The sequence below is a fragment of the Carcharhinus amblyrhynchos genome, chromosome 23 (genome assembly GCF_965287045.1).
Source record: "Carcharhinus amblyrhynchos chromosome 23, sCarAmb.v2.hapA, whole genome shotgun sequence".
NCBI classification, from domain to species: domain Eukaryota; kingdom Metazoa; phylum Chordata; class Chondrichthyes; order Carcharhiniformes; family Carcharhinidae; genus Carcharhinus; species Carcharhinus amblyrhynchos.
This window is the reverse complement of record NC_137346.1, coordinates 8,674,049-8,692,432: the sequence shown is the minus strand read 5'-3', so window position 1 is coordinate 8,692,432 and position 18,384 is coordinate 8,674,049. Positions and strand designations below refer to the sequence as shown.

Sequence of the window (18,384 nt, the reverse complement as noted above, 5' to 3'; positions counted from 1 at the left end):
CAGTTTCCACTCAAGTCTGAAAGACATGCTGGTCCGGTGCATTGACTTGAACAGGTGCAACAGTGTGGCAACTAGGGGAATTTCACAGTAACTTCATTGCAGTGTTAATGTAAGCATTACTTGTGACTAATAATTAAACTTTACTTTTATGTGAGCAACCTAATAGACAGGACTTTGGCTGACAGTCGTAATGAAAAGACAGTAACCCACTTCCTCAATTCAGCATTATGTTAAACTAGATTACGTATTCAAGCCCCGGGGTACCCTCAAACCTTCTCACTTGGAGGCAAAAATGTAATTAAATGGATCAAACTGATAAAGCACTCTAGCGATTATAGCTTTTACACATTTTGATAAAGGACATAATTCAAGACATCCACATCCAAAAGAAAACAAGTCGATTTTAATTACAAATGTAAGTAGGCTCAATTCTTTTAGTAATTGAAACTGTTCAGGCTCAAAAAATTGCAGATTTGATACTCCAGCTGCATAGACATTTGATCACAATGCTGAAAACTGTCAAAAATTTCAGGAAAGATTAAACACTTGAGAATAAACGTAGGCATATTTGATTGAGTCAAAACATATTTACTTTTAACAAGTCATACACACAAACACTCAACAGCCTGCTTCCTAAAGTTATTCAACCAATAGTTGTAGCTGGTAAGAGGACATTCCAGGCTTGCTCCTTTCCTTCTTGGTGAATCTGTCCTATACTTTCTCTCCCAACTCCTAATCATCTTTCAACTGGATTCTTATTGAAGGTTTCAATAAGGATCAATAAGGCTTAAAGCGGAACTTCCAAACCTGAGGCTTCATATTAGAGTCCTGCTTATATTCAAATTGTTGATTGTGTTATTTGCTCCAGTTTTTAACAAGATCGTTGGATGGACACTGCGCTCAAAAGATGGGGCCAGTTCCATCTCTCAAAGTCACAGCTCAATGAGGGAACATCATTAGCGTTAGTAGCGTGGGAAAGGTGGCAAGAAATTGCATCAAATCATGGGCTGACAAAACCAAGAGCGAGCTCAGGGAAAAGGAAAATTTTAAAAATTAAATCACACGGTCAGAAGTGGAAGGATTGATGATGTCAGTCCTATACAGCCCGAGTTCAATTAAAAGTTCGGGGGAGGCAACGTCCTAATGGCATTATTGTTAGACTGTTAATCCAGAAACTCAGCTAATGCTCTGGCAACCCAGGTTTGAATCCTGCCACAGCAGATGGTGGAATTTTAATTCAATTAAATATATCTGGAATTAAGAATCTACTGATGACACGAAACATTGTCAATTGTCAGAAAAACCCATCTGGTTCACTAATATCCCTTAAGGAAGGAAATCTGCCATCCTTACCTGGTCTGGCCTACATGTGACTCCAGAGCCACAGCAACTGGGGATGGGCAATAAATGCTGGTCAGCCAGCAATGCCCATATCCCACGAATGAATGAAAAAACAAGAAGTGGAATATAAAGTGAAAAAAATGACAAGAGCTTTAAAATCAAAGCAACAGACTAAAACAGAAGAAGTGGATTTTCCAGCCCTATAGGATCTCAGCACATTGAGAAAGGAAAGATGCTGCAGAATGACGCATCTTATATAGCCATAAATGTTCTGCTCCCTGAAAGATATAATCAATGCTCCAATGATCAAATTAAGAGGAAATTAACTTGATGTCATGGTATACTGTGATTAATGTTCTGATTTTCTGCAATAGTATTTTATACACTCATTAACCTACCATGGCATTGCTCAAACAAAAACATATTTAAAAATGTCTCAACTTTTGCCTCATCTTCTTGTCTCTTTCTCTCTGCCCACTTACGTTTCATTCTTTATATGAATCTCCCATTCTCTGACACTGGGGAGATGTGCATAGCAGACTCAGTTGAGTCATTCTGATTTATTCTCCTAGGTGAGAAAGTGCTGTCCCTGAGATGTAGATATGATTAATTTACTATGTGGTTGATGAGGACAAAGTATCTTAACAATATGGCACAGTACATACATTCAGGCTAATCAGCAAATTAGACCAGACTTTCTTTCTGTTGGACACCAGAGACAAGAAAGAAACTTTTTAAAATGCAACCAAACATCTGATTGAAATGCGGTTACTAGAACGCTAAGCTTCAATAAGCTGAGTGGTTTTCACTTTTCCCTGACTTTTTCATGCTATTGATTCACTGTGCGTTGGAGCATCACTTGAATTATACCACAAATGGAGATGCTATCATTCAGCTTATATATGCTGATCCAAAATCTCATCTGTAATGATTAATCTGTTGACTGATATAAAAGCACAGTACAGCCAGTTTACTGTAATTTAAACTAGTAATATATATTAAGTTTTAACAATGCTGTGAAATAGTTTACCATATTTACCACAACAAAGTTCATGTTAAATCAAAGTTGGGAATCAGCCAGTTGTGATGGTAAATATTGAATATTGCACAGTACAACATAGACTGACCTTTGGGTGACATCCTCTCCAGACTCTGCTTAAAATCACCGATTTCAGCCAATTCATTTGCAATACACAAAATCCATGTCTACAGTCACCAGAACAAAGGAGGATGGATAACCTTTACTTCTGACACAGTGGATCCTGTTCCAAATTTTCCTCATCTGCTCCAGTTACATCACACACAAATGTGATCACCACAAATGTGACTTCAGCACTTCCTAACAGAGGCTGCTAACTGATGCAGCTCAACTTCCTCGACTGACAAGAGCACCAGGGATCCGGGTTCGATTCCAGCCTCGGGTAACTATCTCTGTGGAGTTTGCACATTCTCCCAGTGTCTGCATGGGTTTCCTCCCATAGTCCAAAGATATGCGGTTAGAATAATTGGTCATGCAAAATTGCTCCATAGTGTCAGAGATTAGCAGGGTAAATAGGTGGGGTAATGTGGAGGGGGCCAGGTGGGATTGTTGTCAGTGCAGACTCAATGGGTCAAATGGCCTCCTTCTGCACTGTAGGGATTCAATGATTCTATGACTACAGCATTCAAGGACTCTACTGCAAGATGCATTGAAAGACAAACATGTTACTGAAACTACTCCCTTTGGAAAAATAATTACACACGCACACAACTGAGAGAATTAAGTTATACCGCAGTGACTACAACAGAAGATTCCAATACTCTTTCCTTTGCCCACCAAATTGATCTTGCAACTGAACTGTACCACTGACAGATCATAAATAAGCATATCTTCCCATGCTATTGGAAATCTGAATCCCACCAGATCATTTACACCGCACTCAAAAGGGTAATTGGACTCAACAGTATTCAGTTCCTTAGAGCAACATTTTCGAAGCGATTACCCCTGAAAACTAAGCAGTGTTAGTTGTTGCAAAAGTATCAAGAACATCATGGTGAGAATCAGCATTGTTGATTATTGATCCAAAATAACAAGAACTAACTATGATTAAACCAAGATCAATTACTTTTGTGTCAGATTTTCATCTCTGGTACAAATCCAAGAAAAAAGTTTTGACATTTGTACTGTATTTTGTGCAGTTACTGAAACAAAGGAGCAAAAAGAAAATCAGAGACTGCAGCAGGAATTCAGTTCCAAGCCAAATCTCCAATTATTCTAACCCTGATTAACAAGGATGGATGACAATACTTAAAAGAAAGCCATTTTACAAATGGGAGGCCTCACTTTGATTTGCAACGAAGTGAATCCCTTTACTGCCCTTTGAACGGATGTACAATCTTTAAAACATGCACCAGGAATCACATGGCACGATTCTGCAGGTGTTTCTTCAAACATCAGGTTGGCTCAGCAGACAGCACACTATCAATTCTAAGAAAAGGCTGTGGACTCCTTGTCAGGAATCAGATGCATGCTTGAGCCAAGCTGACATCTGAGTGCAGTATTGAAAGAGTGCGGCACTGTCAGAGATAGTGAGTCTTGGAAAGCATCCCAAGTTAAAGCTCCATCCATCTGGTCTGATGGTTTAGGTGGGCACAAAAGAACTCTGAAACAATGAATCAGAGCAGAATTCTATCAAGATCCAGGCAAAACAACATTCAATCACCTAACTTGCTGTCTGCATTGTGCATACACTGGCTGCACACATAAACGTGATGCATTTTCATTAAGTGACAGATCCCATATGCATACCCTGCAAGTCACTAGACGGCCTCACAACTCATGGAATCATTTCTTACAGAACTTGTCAAAATAATGTTAATTTTCCTTATATTCTATAATCTGATGAAAACTTTCAATCAAGTCTCCCTTAAAAATAAAAATGAATCTGGACATAGCTAAGTGACATTACAATTGTGGTACACCAATTATTTTACAATAGGTGCAAAACTACAGATTATACAATTTTTCAGATCTAGTCCTGCCCAAAGAAAAATTCAAAGATGTGGTATCCTGCACTATCCTTAGATCCTTAGCACAGATTCGGGGAGGCAATGGTATATTGTATATTATATATTGTATATTATATTCTCAACTATTAACCCAGAAACTCAGCTAATGTTCTGGGGACCCAGGTTCAAATCCCCCGATGGCAGATGGTGGAATTTGAATTCAATAGAAAAATCTGGAATCTGATTACCATGAAACCACTGTCAATTGTCGGAAAAAACCCATCTCGTTTACTAATGTCCTTTAGGGAAGGAAACCTGTTGTCCTTAGCTGGTCTGGCCTACATGACTCCAAAGCCACAGCAATGTGTTGACTCTTAACTGGCCACAGGCAACTTGGGATGGGCAATCAACGCTGGCCAGCCAACGTCCCACGAATGAATCGCTGCTTATGAGTCTTTTGTTGAGAAATGGGCATTAGTGATGAGACAAATCAAAATTGAAAAAATGAGATTTCCATTAACTTGAATGGATAAACCCATTCATTTGTGTAGCTAGATGGGCCATGAAGATCCCAGCATCAGTCCATGATTCTGTTTTATCTAGATAGATAAAACAGAGCAGTACTTGGAACACTAACTGAACATATTTCTGGGTTAAGGAGAACACACAGTGACAGTAGAAAACAAATAAAATTGTTGATTTTTGTCTGGTAAAAGATTTCCACATGGATAGGTCTGCTTTTGGTTGTGACTGCTGTCCATGATCAAGGCATCCAATCACTATCCACTACTAAGGGCAATGTAAGAATGATTATTTGTTGAGATACCAGGGGTTACGAGTGCGGTGCACCCCCCAACATAAATGACCATCTTCAGGAGTCACTAATATAGAAAAGGTAAAAATAAATTTTAAAAATCATACTCACTAGTCATTAATCAAACAATAGGTTAACAAATTAGCAAAGCTCAGCATGAACTTCTGAATGTCAATCGACCTATTTATACTTTGTAGCAGAGCAGAATTTTTGCTCCTTGCTGAAGTAGGCTTCCACAAATACCAGGCACCCTCTTGTACTTCCCTTATGCCCATGTGTGATCCATAATAGCGAGGGCATCAATCGGGACACTGTAACTTTACTCAATGTTTCCCTTTCTCCACAAACTTTCACATATATACATTACAGCAACACATTTCACACTCATGAACACAACCCAGACAGAAACTAGTTTGCATGTCACTGACAATTTTCAATGGGGCAAGGTTGGCTACAGGGTGGGACAGTCACAGTTCCTGTCATGTGCTAATGCTGATTCCTGTATGGTAAGACAGCCAGAAAACAGTGATCGAGTTCACTGGATCAACCCTGAAATCATCTCTCTGTAAAAATGAATAGGCTACACCCTCTGGAAAGGTACTTGTCAACTACAATCCAACTGATCCACAACTATCAATGTCAAGAGACTTTGTATTTAACCATGAATTACCTCTCCAATTTTGCTTCTGGATTATCGAGTTATGTATTCTCTCCAACCAAGCGGAAACTTTCACCCAGCCTTTGCTTGCGGCCTGACACATCTACTCAGCCTTTTACACATTGCAGAGTAGATACAGGTAAAAGATAACTCCAAAACACAAGATCATGCCAGCCAAAAATAGAGTCAACAACAATCAACTGGCAAAGCAAGTTGCAGCAATCATGAGTGACTAATCTACTTGCATATCAAAGCCGCGTCGCAACTTAGCCCTGTACGTTAAAGCCGCGTCGCAACTTAGCCCTGTACGTTAAAGCCGCGTCGCAACTTAGCCCTGTACGTTAAAGCCGCGTCGCAACTTAGCCCTGTACGTTAAAGCCGCGTCGCAACTTAGCCCTGTACGTTAAAGCCGCGTCGCAACTTAGCCCTGTACGTTAAAGCCGCGTCGCAACTTAGCCCTGTACGTTAAAGCCGCGTCGCAACTTAGCCCTGTACGTTAAAGCCGCGTCGCAACTTAGCCCTGTACGTTAAAGCCGCGTCGCAACTTAGCCCTGTACGTTAAAGCCGCGTCGCAACTTAGCCCTGTACGTTAAAGCCGCGTCGCAACTTAGCCCTGTACGTTAAAGCCGCGTCGCAACTTAGCCCTGTACGTTAAAGCCGCGTCGCAACTTAGCCCTGTACGTTAAAGCCGCGTCGCAACTTAGCCCTGTACGTTAAAGCCGCGTCGCAACTTAGCCCTGTACGTTAAAGCCGCGTCGCAACTTAGCCCTGTACGTTAAAGCTGTAAGGTAGCGGGTGGCATAGTGTTAGCATTGCTGCCTCACAGCGCCAAGAACCCATGTTCAATTCATGGATTGGGAGACTGTCTCTGCGGAGTCTGCACATTCTCCCCATGTCTGCGTAGGTTGCCTCCCACAATCTGAAAGATGTGCTGGTTAGGTGCATTGACCCGAACAGGCGCCGGAGCGTGACTAGGAGAATTTCACAGTAACTTCGTTGTAGTGTTAATGTAAGCCTTACTTGTGATTAATAAATAAACTTAAAAAGCTGTAGCATAACTTAGCTCTGTGCATTAAAACTATAACATAATTTAGCGCAGTATATTAAACTATAAGTGCTGTACATTAAAGCTGTAGCACAACTTACAGCGGTACATTAAAACTAACATAACTTACTGCTGTACATTAACATTACCATAACTGAGTTGTACATTAAAACAGCACAATTCAGCATTTGACATTAAAGCTTAGCGCTGCCCTTACTAAAATTCTCTACAAACTGGTCTAGAAAAACTGTGCATGAGAAACATTAGAAGAACCCAAAAGTTTGCACACAAGGTGACAATTCAAAAAGCAAGACTGGCAACTTTTTAAACAAAAAGAAGACATGCTTGCAAAACGTTCCCACAACATTTGAGGCAATCCCGTGCCCGGCTCATTACCTTCCTGTGGCGGCCTTTAAAGACCACAGCAAAGGCTCCGTGTCCGATCAGGTCCTTCCTGTTGTACTCGAAATCCCCCACCACCTCCATGGCCAGCCAGTGCAGAGAGAGAGAGGGGGCGAGGGACAGAGAGAGGGGAGGGAGAGAGACAGACACACAGATAGAGGGAGAGACACAGAGAGAGGGGGAGGACCGAGTGTGAGGGACAGAGAGAGGGAGAGGGACACGCAGATAGAGGGAGAGACACAGAGGGGGAGGACAGAGTGTGAGGGACAGAGGGAGAGACACAGAAAGAGGGACACAGTGAGGCCGACGGAGTGAGGGACACAGAAAGGGAGACAGAGGGAGAGAGACACAGAGAGGGAGGGACTGAGGGACAGAGAGGGAGGGACTGAGGGACAGAGAGGGAGACACAGAGAGGAACCGAGACAGAGAGAGAGGGGGACACAGAGGGAGTAAGAGATCGAGGAAGATAGAGAAATTGAGGGCTACAGAGGGAGAGGGACACTGAGGGTGGGAGTAAGGGACAGAGGGAATGAGGGGGGGGGACAGAGGGAGTGAGGGGGGGTCAGAGGAATTGAGGGACACAGAGAGGGAGTGAGGGGCTATGAGGACCCAGGGAAAGGGCTGAGTGAAGAGGCGGAGGACGGAGCTGTCGCCGGCAGTGTTTCTTCCTCCCTCAGAGAATCATTCGCAGGACGAAAGCCGGTGACGGCCAGCAGCTGTGAAGAAGAAGCAGCAGCAGCTCTCCCACCATAATCCCACTCCACTGGAGCCTGGTCCCTGCGCATACTTAGCAATTCTATATATATTATATATATATATCAATGTAAAAGCGGGTGGAGTGTTTTTTTTTAAATTCCCACTTTCTCTTGTTGCTACGGAGATTGGCGCGGTGTTTTTATTGTTTCTTTTGTCATGGTAACTGGTGGTTTGTTCTGAATGTGGAATCCACACTCTATTTCATCCTTCCTCCCACCCACCCGCTCTCCACCGCTGCCGACCCAACTGAGCGCAGCCGCCGCCGCAGCGTGCTTTATATAGTGCCGCGGCACCCCCACCCCAACCTCAGCGTCTCCCTCCGCCCCGGCCAAAGAGTGCACCCCTTCTCCCCCCTCTTTCAGCGATTGGAGCCCACCGGCTCCTCATCTTCCTGTCACCAATTGGGCAAACACGAGGGCTGCCTACCCGTTCCCCCCGATTTGGGATGGGAAAAAAGTCGCAGTTGAAAGATGGTTCTCCCTTGCCCCCTCCCCTCCCCCGTACCGGCCGAATTCCCCAACGGTTTTTATTTTTCTCTCTGCCTCCGCCAGTTCCTGCTCACCCCCCCCCATATCCCTCCGCCAGGTTTGTTTACATGGCGCGCTCCGGCCGTGCCCCTCCGCCGCCTACAACATAGTCCCCCCCTTTCTTCTGGAGGAGAAACAAGGCAAGGGGAGGGGACGGGGCTCTTAACACCCCTTTCACTTGATGCATTGGCAAACTTGTTTTACTCAGCATGTCGCTGCAGATGGGGCTGCAGCAGAGCTGAGGCAGAATAAAAAGCTGTTCATGTGACTTATTGCAGCTTTGCAATGGTTTGTTTTTGCAGAAAGAGCTGGCCTTGTGCATCATTTCCGGCCCTTATGTAAGCCTGGGCTTTGATTGACAGGTCTTAAAGGGCCAGCATCATTTCCCACTGGGCCTATGGCTCCCCCTCTTGCACTGGCCAAAGGGAAAAAAGGACACAGGACCTTGCCCTCACTCAATGCACCTCATACCTCTCATTCCTCATCAACATGGAAACAGAGAAAGCTTATAGCACAAGAGGGAGGTCCATTGGGTCCTCTGAGTTCCTGCCAGCCCAAAAAACCTCTCCTACTTTCCACTCCTGATCCGTCAGTTATAACACTTTCAACAACTTATATTTTCATAGCACCTTTAACATCATAGAATCCTTACAGGATGGCACAGTGCTTAGCACCACTGCCTCACAGCGCTAGGGACTCATGTTCAATTCCATCCTTGGGTCACTGTCTGTGTGGAGTTTGCACATTCTCTCCGTGTTTGCGTGGGTTTCCTCCGGGTGCTCCGGTTTCCTCCCACTGTACAAAGATGTTGCTTCTTCTTCACAGTTGCTGCTCCACACTCCAATGACTTGCTGAGTAAAACAAGATTGCCAATTCACCAAGTGAAAGAGATGTTAAGATCATAAGATGTAGGAGCAGAATTAAGCCACTCAGCCCATCGAGTCTGTTCTGCCATTCAATCATAGCTGATATTTTTCTCATCCCCATTTTCCTGCCTTTTCCCCATAACCCCTGATCCCCTTATTAATCAAGAACCTATCTATCTCTGTCTTAAAGACACTCCATGACCTGGCCTCCACAGCCTTCTGCAGCAAAGAGTTCCACAGATACACCACTCCCTGGCTGAAGAAATTCCTCCTCATCTCTGTTTTAAAATTTAGTCCCTTCAGCCTGAGATTATGTCCACTGGTTCTAGCTTTTCCTACTAGTGGAAACATCCCCTTCATGTCCACTTAGTCCAGGCCTCGCAGTATCCTGTAAGTTTCAATAAGATCCCTCCCCCCTCATCCTTCTAAACTCCAATGAATATGAACCCAGAGTCCTCAAATGTTCCTCATACGACAAGCTCTTCATTCCAGGGATCATACTTGTGAATGATCTTCTTCCCTTACCCTTGGCATTTTTCTCCTCAAGAAGAAAGGGGGCAGACTATGTTGTGGGGCGGCACAGTGGTTAGCACTGCTGCCTGACAGCACCAGCGACCCGGGTTCAATTCCTGGCTTGGATTATTGTGGAGTTTGCATGTTCTCCCCATGTCTGCATGGGTTTCCTCCGTGTGCTCCAGTTTCCTTCCACAGTCTGAAAGTCGTGCTGGTTAGGTGCATTGACCTGAACAGATGCCAGAGTGTGGCAGCTAGGGGATTTTCATAGTAACTTCATTGCAGTGTTAATATAAGCCTTACTTCTGACTAACAAATAAACTTTTCTTTCCTTACAGTGCTGAAGAAGGCCATTTGGCCCATCGAGCCTGCACCGATAACAATCCCACCCAGGTCCTATCCCCGTAACCCTACCTATTTAATCCCCCTGACACTAAGTGGCTATTCAGCATGGCCAATCAACCTAACCCACACATCTTTGGAGCGTGGGAGGAAACCAGAGCACCCGGAGGAAACCCAAACAGACACAGGGAGAACGTGCAAATTCCATACAGACAGTGACCCAAGGCTGGAATCGAACCCATGTTCATGGCACTATGAGGCAGCAATGTCAAACTGCCGCCAACATAGTGAGTTACCCCAAGGTGCCTCACAGCAACAGTGTCAAACAAAATAGGATAAGAAGCCGAGTAAAATTTAATCAAAGAGGAAGGGTTGTTAGGAGTGTCAGAAATGAACAAAGCAAGGTAGCATGGTGGAGAGGTGTAGGGAAGGAATTCCAGAGCTAAGGTGAGGATGCAGCATTCATTGCCCATTCCTGAATGCCGTTGAGATGATAGTGGCGAACTGCTCGCCTGCCACTTGCCCCTTGGCGTGGAGGACCAGAGGGTTGGCAAGAGCATGTGGAAGCTGAATGTCAAACTGTTGACTCTGGAAAACACTGAGGAATTCAAAAGGGAGGCAACAAAGATTGGAGAACCGTGAAACTCCTCTGTGAGTCCCTGACACACAGGTGGGAGGCAACTAAAGCAAATATCAAGAGGATTTTCATCCTCAAAGGTATTCAGAAGATGAGAGACAGATTGGGGGGGTGGGGGGGGGGGTGGGGCGAGGTGTGAGGTGGTGGTGGAATGTCCCAACCCCGGAAAAGCTTGCAGAATCTGCTCCAGTTATAGTCGATGGGGGTCGATGTCAAGGAGGACCTCCAGGAGGTGAAGGGCTAGCGAACCTCACTCTTTGCCATGGAGGCTTCCAAGATCAGCTTCCGGTCCGGAGTCCATTCCATGAAGCAGGATGAGATGTGCTTTGTGTGCCTTCTTACAAAAGGTGCAGAGAGGGAGCTCGGTGATCAGCAGCCTGAAGGAAGAAGATGGCTTAGCTGTGGCAACACAGTCTGACAGTTTGAGGGTCCTTTTATCCGGACTGTATGACGTGAAGCTCACAGACAGCTCGGCCTCCCAGTCCTTTCTGTCTTCTATCACGGAAGTCTTAGTGGACAGCGAGCAGGGGAACCTGACCAAACCAATATCCCTGGGTGACTTGACCTAGGCCTTTGAGTCCTTTGAGAAGAGTTAAACTCCCGGAAACCATGACTTATGGGCTGAGTTGTATTCGACTCTGTGGGACTGGTTCGACCCGGAGCTGCCGGAAGTGTACAAGAGTGTGCTCCTGTCTGGGACCATGTCAGGATCCATGAGGAAAGACATCATTACCTTTATCTACAAAGGAAAGGGAAGAAATTAGAAATTGGTGACCCATTTCACTGCTGAATGCGGACTATAAAATTCTGTCTAAGGACATCTCCAATCAGGTCAGGTCTGCCCCTGAGATGGTGATCCACCCTGACCAGACCTGCTGTGTTCCCAGCAGGAAGAGGTCTGTACCTTTAAGACTTGGTTACCTGTAAAGACTCACATTCCAACCATTATCTTGTAAGTTGAGTTTGTGTCTGTATATGTCCTGTTTGTGAACATTCATCTGATGAAGGTCAATGCTCCAAACACTGGTGGCTCGTGCTGCCAAATAAACCTGTTGGACTTTAACCTGGTGTTGTGAGACTTCTTAGTGAGACCAAAGGGAACAAGAGTCCTCTGGGGCTGATTGACTCACTGAAAGTGTACCGTGTGTATTGCATGTGACCCAGTTGTGATGAAACACCTCGGAGTACAATTTGTTCTATGTAGACAATCTTGAAATACCTTTGCACCATTTAGAAGTGTCTGTAATGTTTCTTTGACTGTAGTGAAGCGCCTCAGAGTGTAACATGATATAGGTAAAGTACCTAAATATCATCACAGTTTGTGTGACGGCCATTTTGGAATGTTTGTGATGTTCTTTCAGATATTCAATAAATGAGCTATATTTTTGCAAAAGAAAGGTGATGTGTCCAGGCCTTTTGGCTCAGATCAAGCCCAAGGTGGGGTGCAATGCCTTATCTTCTCTCCGTGGATCTTGTTTGTCTCTTTTGTGGGGACCATGAATTGGATTCAGTTTGAATTTAGTTTTTGGAGCAAGGAGATGGATTCAAGTCTGTCCAATCCATTCTGAGCACTGGCTTTCTAACTTCATGGAGTAAAGATTTTTTTAAATATCAAAAAAAAAAGTGATGGTGCTGCTCTGCCTTCTTGAATTCCTATGGTCCATATGGTGTAGGTACACCTACAGTGCTGTTAGGGAGGGGAGATCCAGGACTTGGACCCAACGAGAGTGAAGGCACAGTGATATATTTCCAAGTCAGGACGGCAGATGGCTTAAACCCCACAGGGATGTTGATAGTAGGGGATTCGGTGATGGTAATGCCATCCAATGTGCAATCAATCATGGCACAGCAGTTAGCCCTGCTGCCTCACAGCACCAGAGGCCCAGGTTCGATTCCTGGCTCAGTTCACTGTGCAGAGTTTGCATGTTCTCCCCGTGTCTGTGTGGGTTTCCTCTGGGTGCTCCAGTCTCCTCCTTCAGTTGGGAAAACGAGCGGGTTAGGGTGCAGTGGCCGTGCTAAATTCTCCCTCAGTGTACCCAAACAGGCGCCAGAGTGTGGCGATTCAGGGATTTTCACAGTAACTTCATTGCAGTGTTAACATAGGCCTACCTATAACACTAATAAATAAACTGAACTAAAAAATAGAATGTCAAGTGGCGATGGTTAGATTCTCTCATTGCCAGGCCAAGCCAGTGGGCGTAACAAACAATTTTACCTTGCTGCCTCACAGTGCCAGTGACCCGGGTTTGATTCCCAGCTTGGGTCATTGTCTGCACGGCACATTCTCCCCGTGTCTGCATGGGTTTCCTCCAGGTGCTCCAGTTTCCTCCCACAATCCAAAAGACATGCTGTTTAGGTGCATTGACCCAAACGGGCGCCAGCGTGTGGCGATCAGGGGATTTTCACAGTAACTTCATTGCAGTGTTAATGTAATCCTTACTTGTGACTAATAAATAAACTTTACTTCCAGCCCATAACAGACCTCCTTCACTCTTACGTTCCTGGCTTAAAAACTCTTACACTCCTTTCTTCAGTCGTTGAACTGAAATGTTAACTCTTCTTTCTCTTCACAGAAAGCAACTGACCTGCTAAGCTTTTCCAGCTTTTTTTTGTTATACAGAATGTGTCCACAGCATTGAATCCTAGCAATGGGTTAGTTTATAATTTGGGAATGGCATGGGTAACAGAACACTTAGCACTGCCCCCTCACAGCGCCAGCGTCCCAGGTTTGATTCCTGCCTCGGGTCACAGTTTGTGTGGAGCTTGCACATTCTCCCCGTGTCTGCGTGGGTTCTCTCCGTGTGCTCCGGTTTCCCCCCGTAGTCCCGAAAGACGTGCAGGTTAGGTTGATCGGGCATGACTTAAGGTACGAGGGGAGACATACAAAAGGGTCCAGAGGGGCAATTTTTTCACACAGAGGGTGATGAGTGTCTGGAATGAGCTGATAGAGGTAGTAGTAGGGGCGGGTACAATTTTGTCTTTTAAAAAGCGTTTAGACAGTTACACGGGTAAGATGGGTATAGAGGGATATGGGCCAAAAGTGGGCAATTGGTATTAGCTTAGTGGTTTAAAAAAAAGGGTGGCAGAGACAAGTTGGGCCAAAGGGCCTGTTTCCATGCTGTAAACCTCATTGACTCTATGATAAATTGCTCCTTAGGAGGGGAGGGTAAATATGTGGGGTTATGGGGATAGGACCTGGGTGGGATTGTTTCAGTGCAGGCTCGATGGGCCAAATGGCCTCCTTCTGCACTGCACATTCTATAACTCTTGTGATAATTCAATCCAACCCAATAGTTTGTTTGATGTGAGTTTTTTCTTTGTGAACGAAAGTATTGACCACTTTGCTTTGTACTGTCCAGATAGTGTTGCTGTAACAGTCTTCTGAAGACAACTTTTTTTTAAAACATCACAAGGTAATTTAATAGGCGGGGGGGGGGAAACTTTCAGTCTAACTCAGCCTCGCAGAATAACAACCGTGTCATTCTATTGCAATATGATTCATGTGTTTACAATGAAGGACGAACACATTAGACAAGTGAGGCTGAGACAGTTGATTTACGCCCCTTATCTGAGAAAATGAGCTACCTCCAAGTACTCTGTTGGTTGTTAACTACTTTCAGTGATCTTAGGGGGTACTAGTCAACAGTTCTCTGCCACAACATTCCCTAAAGTGAAATTAGTGTCAGAAGTTAATAGAACCTCTGCTGTTTTGCCACAGCTCCTTAAACTCAACAGCTGCGATGGCAGGGGTCACAACTCTGCCTTGTGAACAGGAGAATGAAGTCAGAGAGAGAAAAATATGGCTGAGAAAGCAGAGCCATGATAGATTTCCTTACCAACGGCACAGTGGTTAGCACTGCTCCCTCACAGCGCCAGGGACCCGGGTCCAATTCCAGTCTCGGGTAACTATCTGTGTGGAGTTCTCCCCGTGGGTTTCATAGAATTCTTACAGTACAGTAGGCCATTCAGCCCATCAAGGCTGCACCGACAACAATCCCACCCAGGCCCTATCCCCATAACGCCATGTGTTTATTTTTCCCCCCTCTGACACTCGGGGCAATGTGGCATGGCCAATCCACCTAACCCGCACACCTTTGAACTGTGGAAGGAAACCGGAGCAGCTGGAAGAAATTCATGCGGACACGGGAAGAATATGCCAACTCCACAGTCACCCAAAGCCAGTAGTGAACCCCGGTCCCTGGCGCAGTGAGGCAGCAGTGCAAACCAGTGTGCCGCCCAACATGAAGGATTTTAGATTGGACCTTTTATTTATTGATTTGTGGGACCTGGACGCCGCTAGCTGGGCCAGCATTTATTGCCCATCCCTAATTGCCTGAAGGCAGTTAAGAGTCAACCACATTGCTGTGGTTCTGCAGTCACGTGTAGACCAGACCGGGTAAGGACAGGTTTCCTTCCCTAAAGGACAGTAGTGAACCAGATGGGTTTTTCCAACAATTGGCAACAGTTTCATGGTCATCAGTAGATTCTTAGTTCCAGATTTCTTTTAAATTCAATTCAAATTCCACCACCTGTCATGGCGGGATTCGAACCCAGGTCCCCAGAATATTAGCTGAGTTTCTGGATTAATAGTCTACCAATAATACCACTAGGTGATTGTCTCCATGTTTCCTCCAGGTGCTCCAGTTTGCTGCCGCAGTCTGAGGATGTGCCAGTTAGCTTGATTGGCTATGCTAAAGTGTCCCAGAATGTGTAGATTAGTGGGATTTTGGGCGTAATTAAATAAGGTTACAGGGATAGGGCTTGGGTGGGATCCTCTACTGGAGAGTCAGTACAGACCCAATGGACTGAATGGCCTCCTTCAGCACTGTAGGGATTCTATGAACATCAGTCGAGCAACTGCCACCTGCCAGAGCTAACAGTTCCAACATAGAAGGCCCAGAATATTCCAGAAGACACAAAACCTGGTTTTATTTTAGAGAGTGGCTAAATTCTATTTTGTTAATGAGTAGGAATTGTATTTATTTGAATAGCATACCATTAGAATGTTGTTTTATTCGGGAATAGTTAATTAGTTAGAAGGGATTTATTCAGTTTGTTAATAGTTTAGTTGATTTGCTCACTGTTAATTAGATAAATAAAGTTACACATTGATTGTAAAAAGAATAAGAAATCTCACAACACTAGGTTTAAGTCCAATCAGTTTATTCGATAGTAATCCCACAAGCTTTCGGAAACGCTGTTCCTTCGTCAGGTGTGTGGAAGATTCTGATCAGAGAAAGGCAGATAAAGACACACACAGTTTACAGAAATTTTCTAATCAGTATTCTGGAAACTGTGTGTGACTTTGTAAGCCCTTCTCTGATCAGAACCTTCCACACACCTGACGAAGGAACCCTGTTTCCGAAAGCTTGTGGTATTACTGTCAAATAAACTGATTGGACTTAAACCTGGTGTTGAGAGACTTCTCACTGTGTTTACCCCAGTCCAATGCCAGCATCTCTACATTGTAAAGTGTGCATCAGGGTGTTATTTTGATTTAACCGCTGGAAGTTGCTGAAAAGCAGGTCACACCACTTCACACACACCTTTTACAGATTATAGAATGAGGCACTCCTCTTTGGGTGATTCGGTGCTGGCTCTCAGACAGGGGAATCAACCTCCACTTTATAACACTACAGCAGCAAGTACACATCATAAAGTGCTTCATTACCTGTGGGGTGCTTTTGGGATACCCTGAAGCCATGAAGGGTGCTGTACATATACACAAGTCTTTCTTTTACTGCACTTGTGCCCGACAACGCCTCACGATCCTCTGTATAAAAAGAGTCGCTCCTGCTCTCTACCCTACACTGTCTGCAATTCTCCTGACTGTGCAAGAGACAAAAACAGGGACATTTTAAATCTGTAAATGCAATATTTACCACCAAACTGAGGAAGTCAGTGTGCAGATATATCAGACACCAACAAAACTGCAAGTGTACAAGACAAGGTAAATGAACTTTTTTATTTATTCTTTCATGGGATGTAGACACAGCTGGCAAGGTCAACATTTGTTGCCTGTCCCCAGTTGCTCTTGAACTAAGTGGCTCGCTTGGCCATTTGACCGAGCAGTTAACAAGTAAACTACATTGCTGGATTCACATGTAGGCCAGATCAGCTAAGGATAAATTTCCTTCCCTAAAGAACATTAGTGAAGCGGATGGGATTTTCCAACAATCGACAACGCTTTCATAGTCTCCATCATCAGGATGAACCTTCAATTCCAGGTTTTTTATGAATTGGATTAAAATTTCACCAGCTGATGGGATTTGAACCCACGTCATAGAATCCCTTCAGTGCAGGAAAAGGCCATTCAGCCCATTGAGTCTGCACCAACCACAATCCCTTCCAGGCCCTATCCCCATATCCCATATACATATTACCCGCTAATCCCTCCTAACCTCCACATCCTGGGACATTAAGGGGCAATTTAGCATGGCCAATTTTTGGACTGTGGGAGGAAATCGAAGCACCGGGAGCAAACCCACGCAGACACAGGAAGAATGTGCAAACTCCACACAGACAGTGATCCAAGCCGGGAATCGAACCCTGGTTCCTGGAGCTGTGAAGCAGCAGTGCTAACCACTGTGCTTCCGTACTGCCCTCAGAGCATTAGCTGGGGCCTCTGAGTTACTTAGCTGGTGATATGACCATTGGCTCCCCTTGTGGGGCAGGTAGAATTAAAGTCCACACCCATAGAAAAAGGCCATTCAGTCCAACAGGTCCATGCCATGGTTTATGCTGCCCTCAAGCCTCCTGTCAGAAAACTTCATCTCCCTCATCTGCACATCCTTCAACTTCCCTTCATTTATTTATCTAGTTTCCTCTGAAAAAGCACCAACTTTCTTACTGCCACTAGGAGTGGTTGTGAGTGAGTTCCACACCATTCTAACCAAGTGCTTCCTTAATTCATTGAATTTATCAGTGCCTATTCATGATCTGCCCCATCCAAATCAGGAACAGTAGATTGGTTCTAGTCGGCTTGGGTTTTTGGAAGAATCCTAAAATCCTACAGTGCAGAAGGAGGCCATTCAGGCCATCGAGCCTGCACCAACAACAATCCTACCCAGGCCGATCCCCATAATCCTACCTATTTACCCTGCTGGTCCCTTGACACTAAGGGTCAATTTAGCATGGTCAATCCACCTAACCCACACATCTTTGGAGTGTGGGAAGAAACTGGAGCACCAGAGGAAACCCATGCAGACACAGGGAAAATGTACAAACTCCACACTGACAGTGGCCCAAGGCAAGAATTGAACCTGGATCCCTGGTGCTGTGAGGCAGCACTGCCAACTACTGTCCCACCATGCCACCCAGATTTTTAACAATGTTAAAGGCATGACACAAAATCAAGCCGCTGTTCTCCTACATGGTGGCACAGTGGTTAGCACTGCTGCTTCTCAGTGCTAGGGGCCCAGGTTTGATTCCCGGTTTGGGTCATTTCTGTGTGGCGTCTACACATTCTCCCCCACGTCTGCATGGGTTTCCCCCC

General features: G+C 44.9%; 1 protein-coding gene across 2 annotated transcripts in view; it reads right to left on the bottom strand.

Annotated features, from left to right (window-relative positions):
• ulk2 (unc-51 like autophagy activating kinase 2) overlaps window positions 1-7,397 on the bottom strand; it is a 120,778-nt gene extending 113,381 nt beyond the window's left edge. For both annotated transcript variants that reach the window (XM_080210723.1, XM_080210724.1), the window contains exon 1: window positions 7,243-7,397. In XM_080210723.1, the coding sequence (XP_080066849.1) occupies window positions 7,243-7,332 (90 nt within the window). In that variant the 5' untranslated portion in view covers window positions 7,333-7,397. The remainder of the gene's footprint in view (window positions 1-7,242) is intronic.
• Window positions 7,398-18,384: the final 10,987 nt, after the last annotated feature.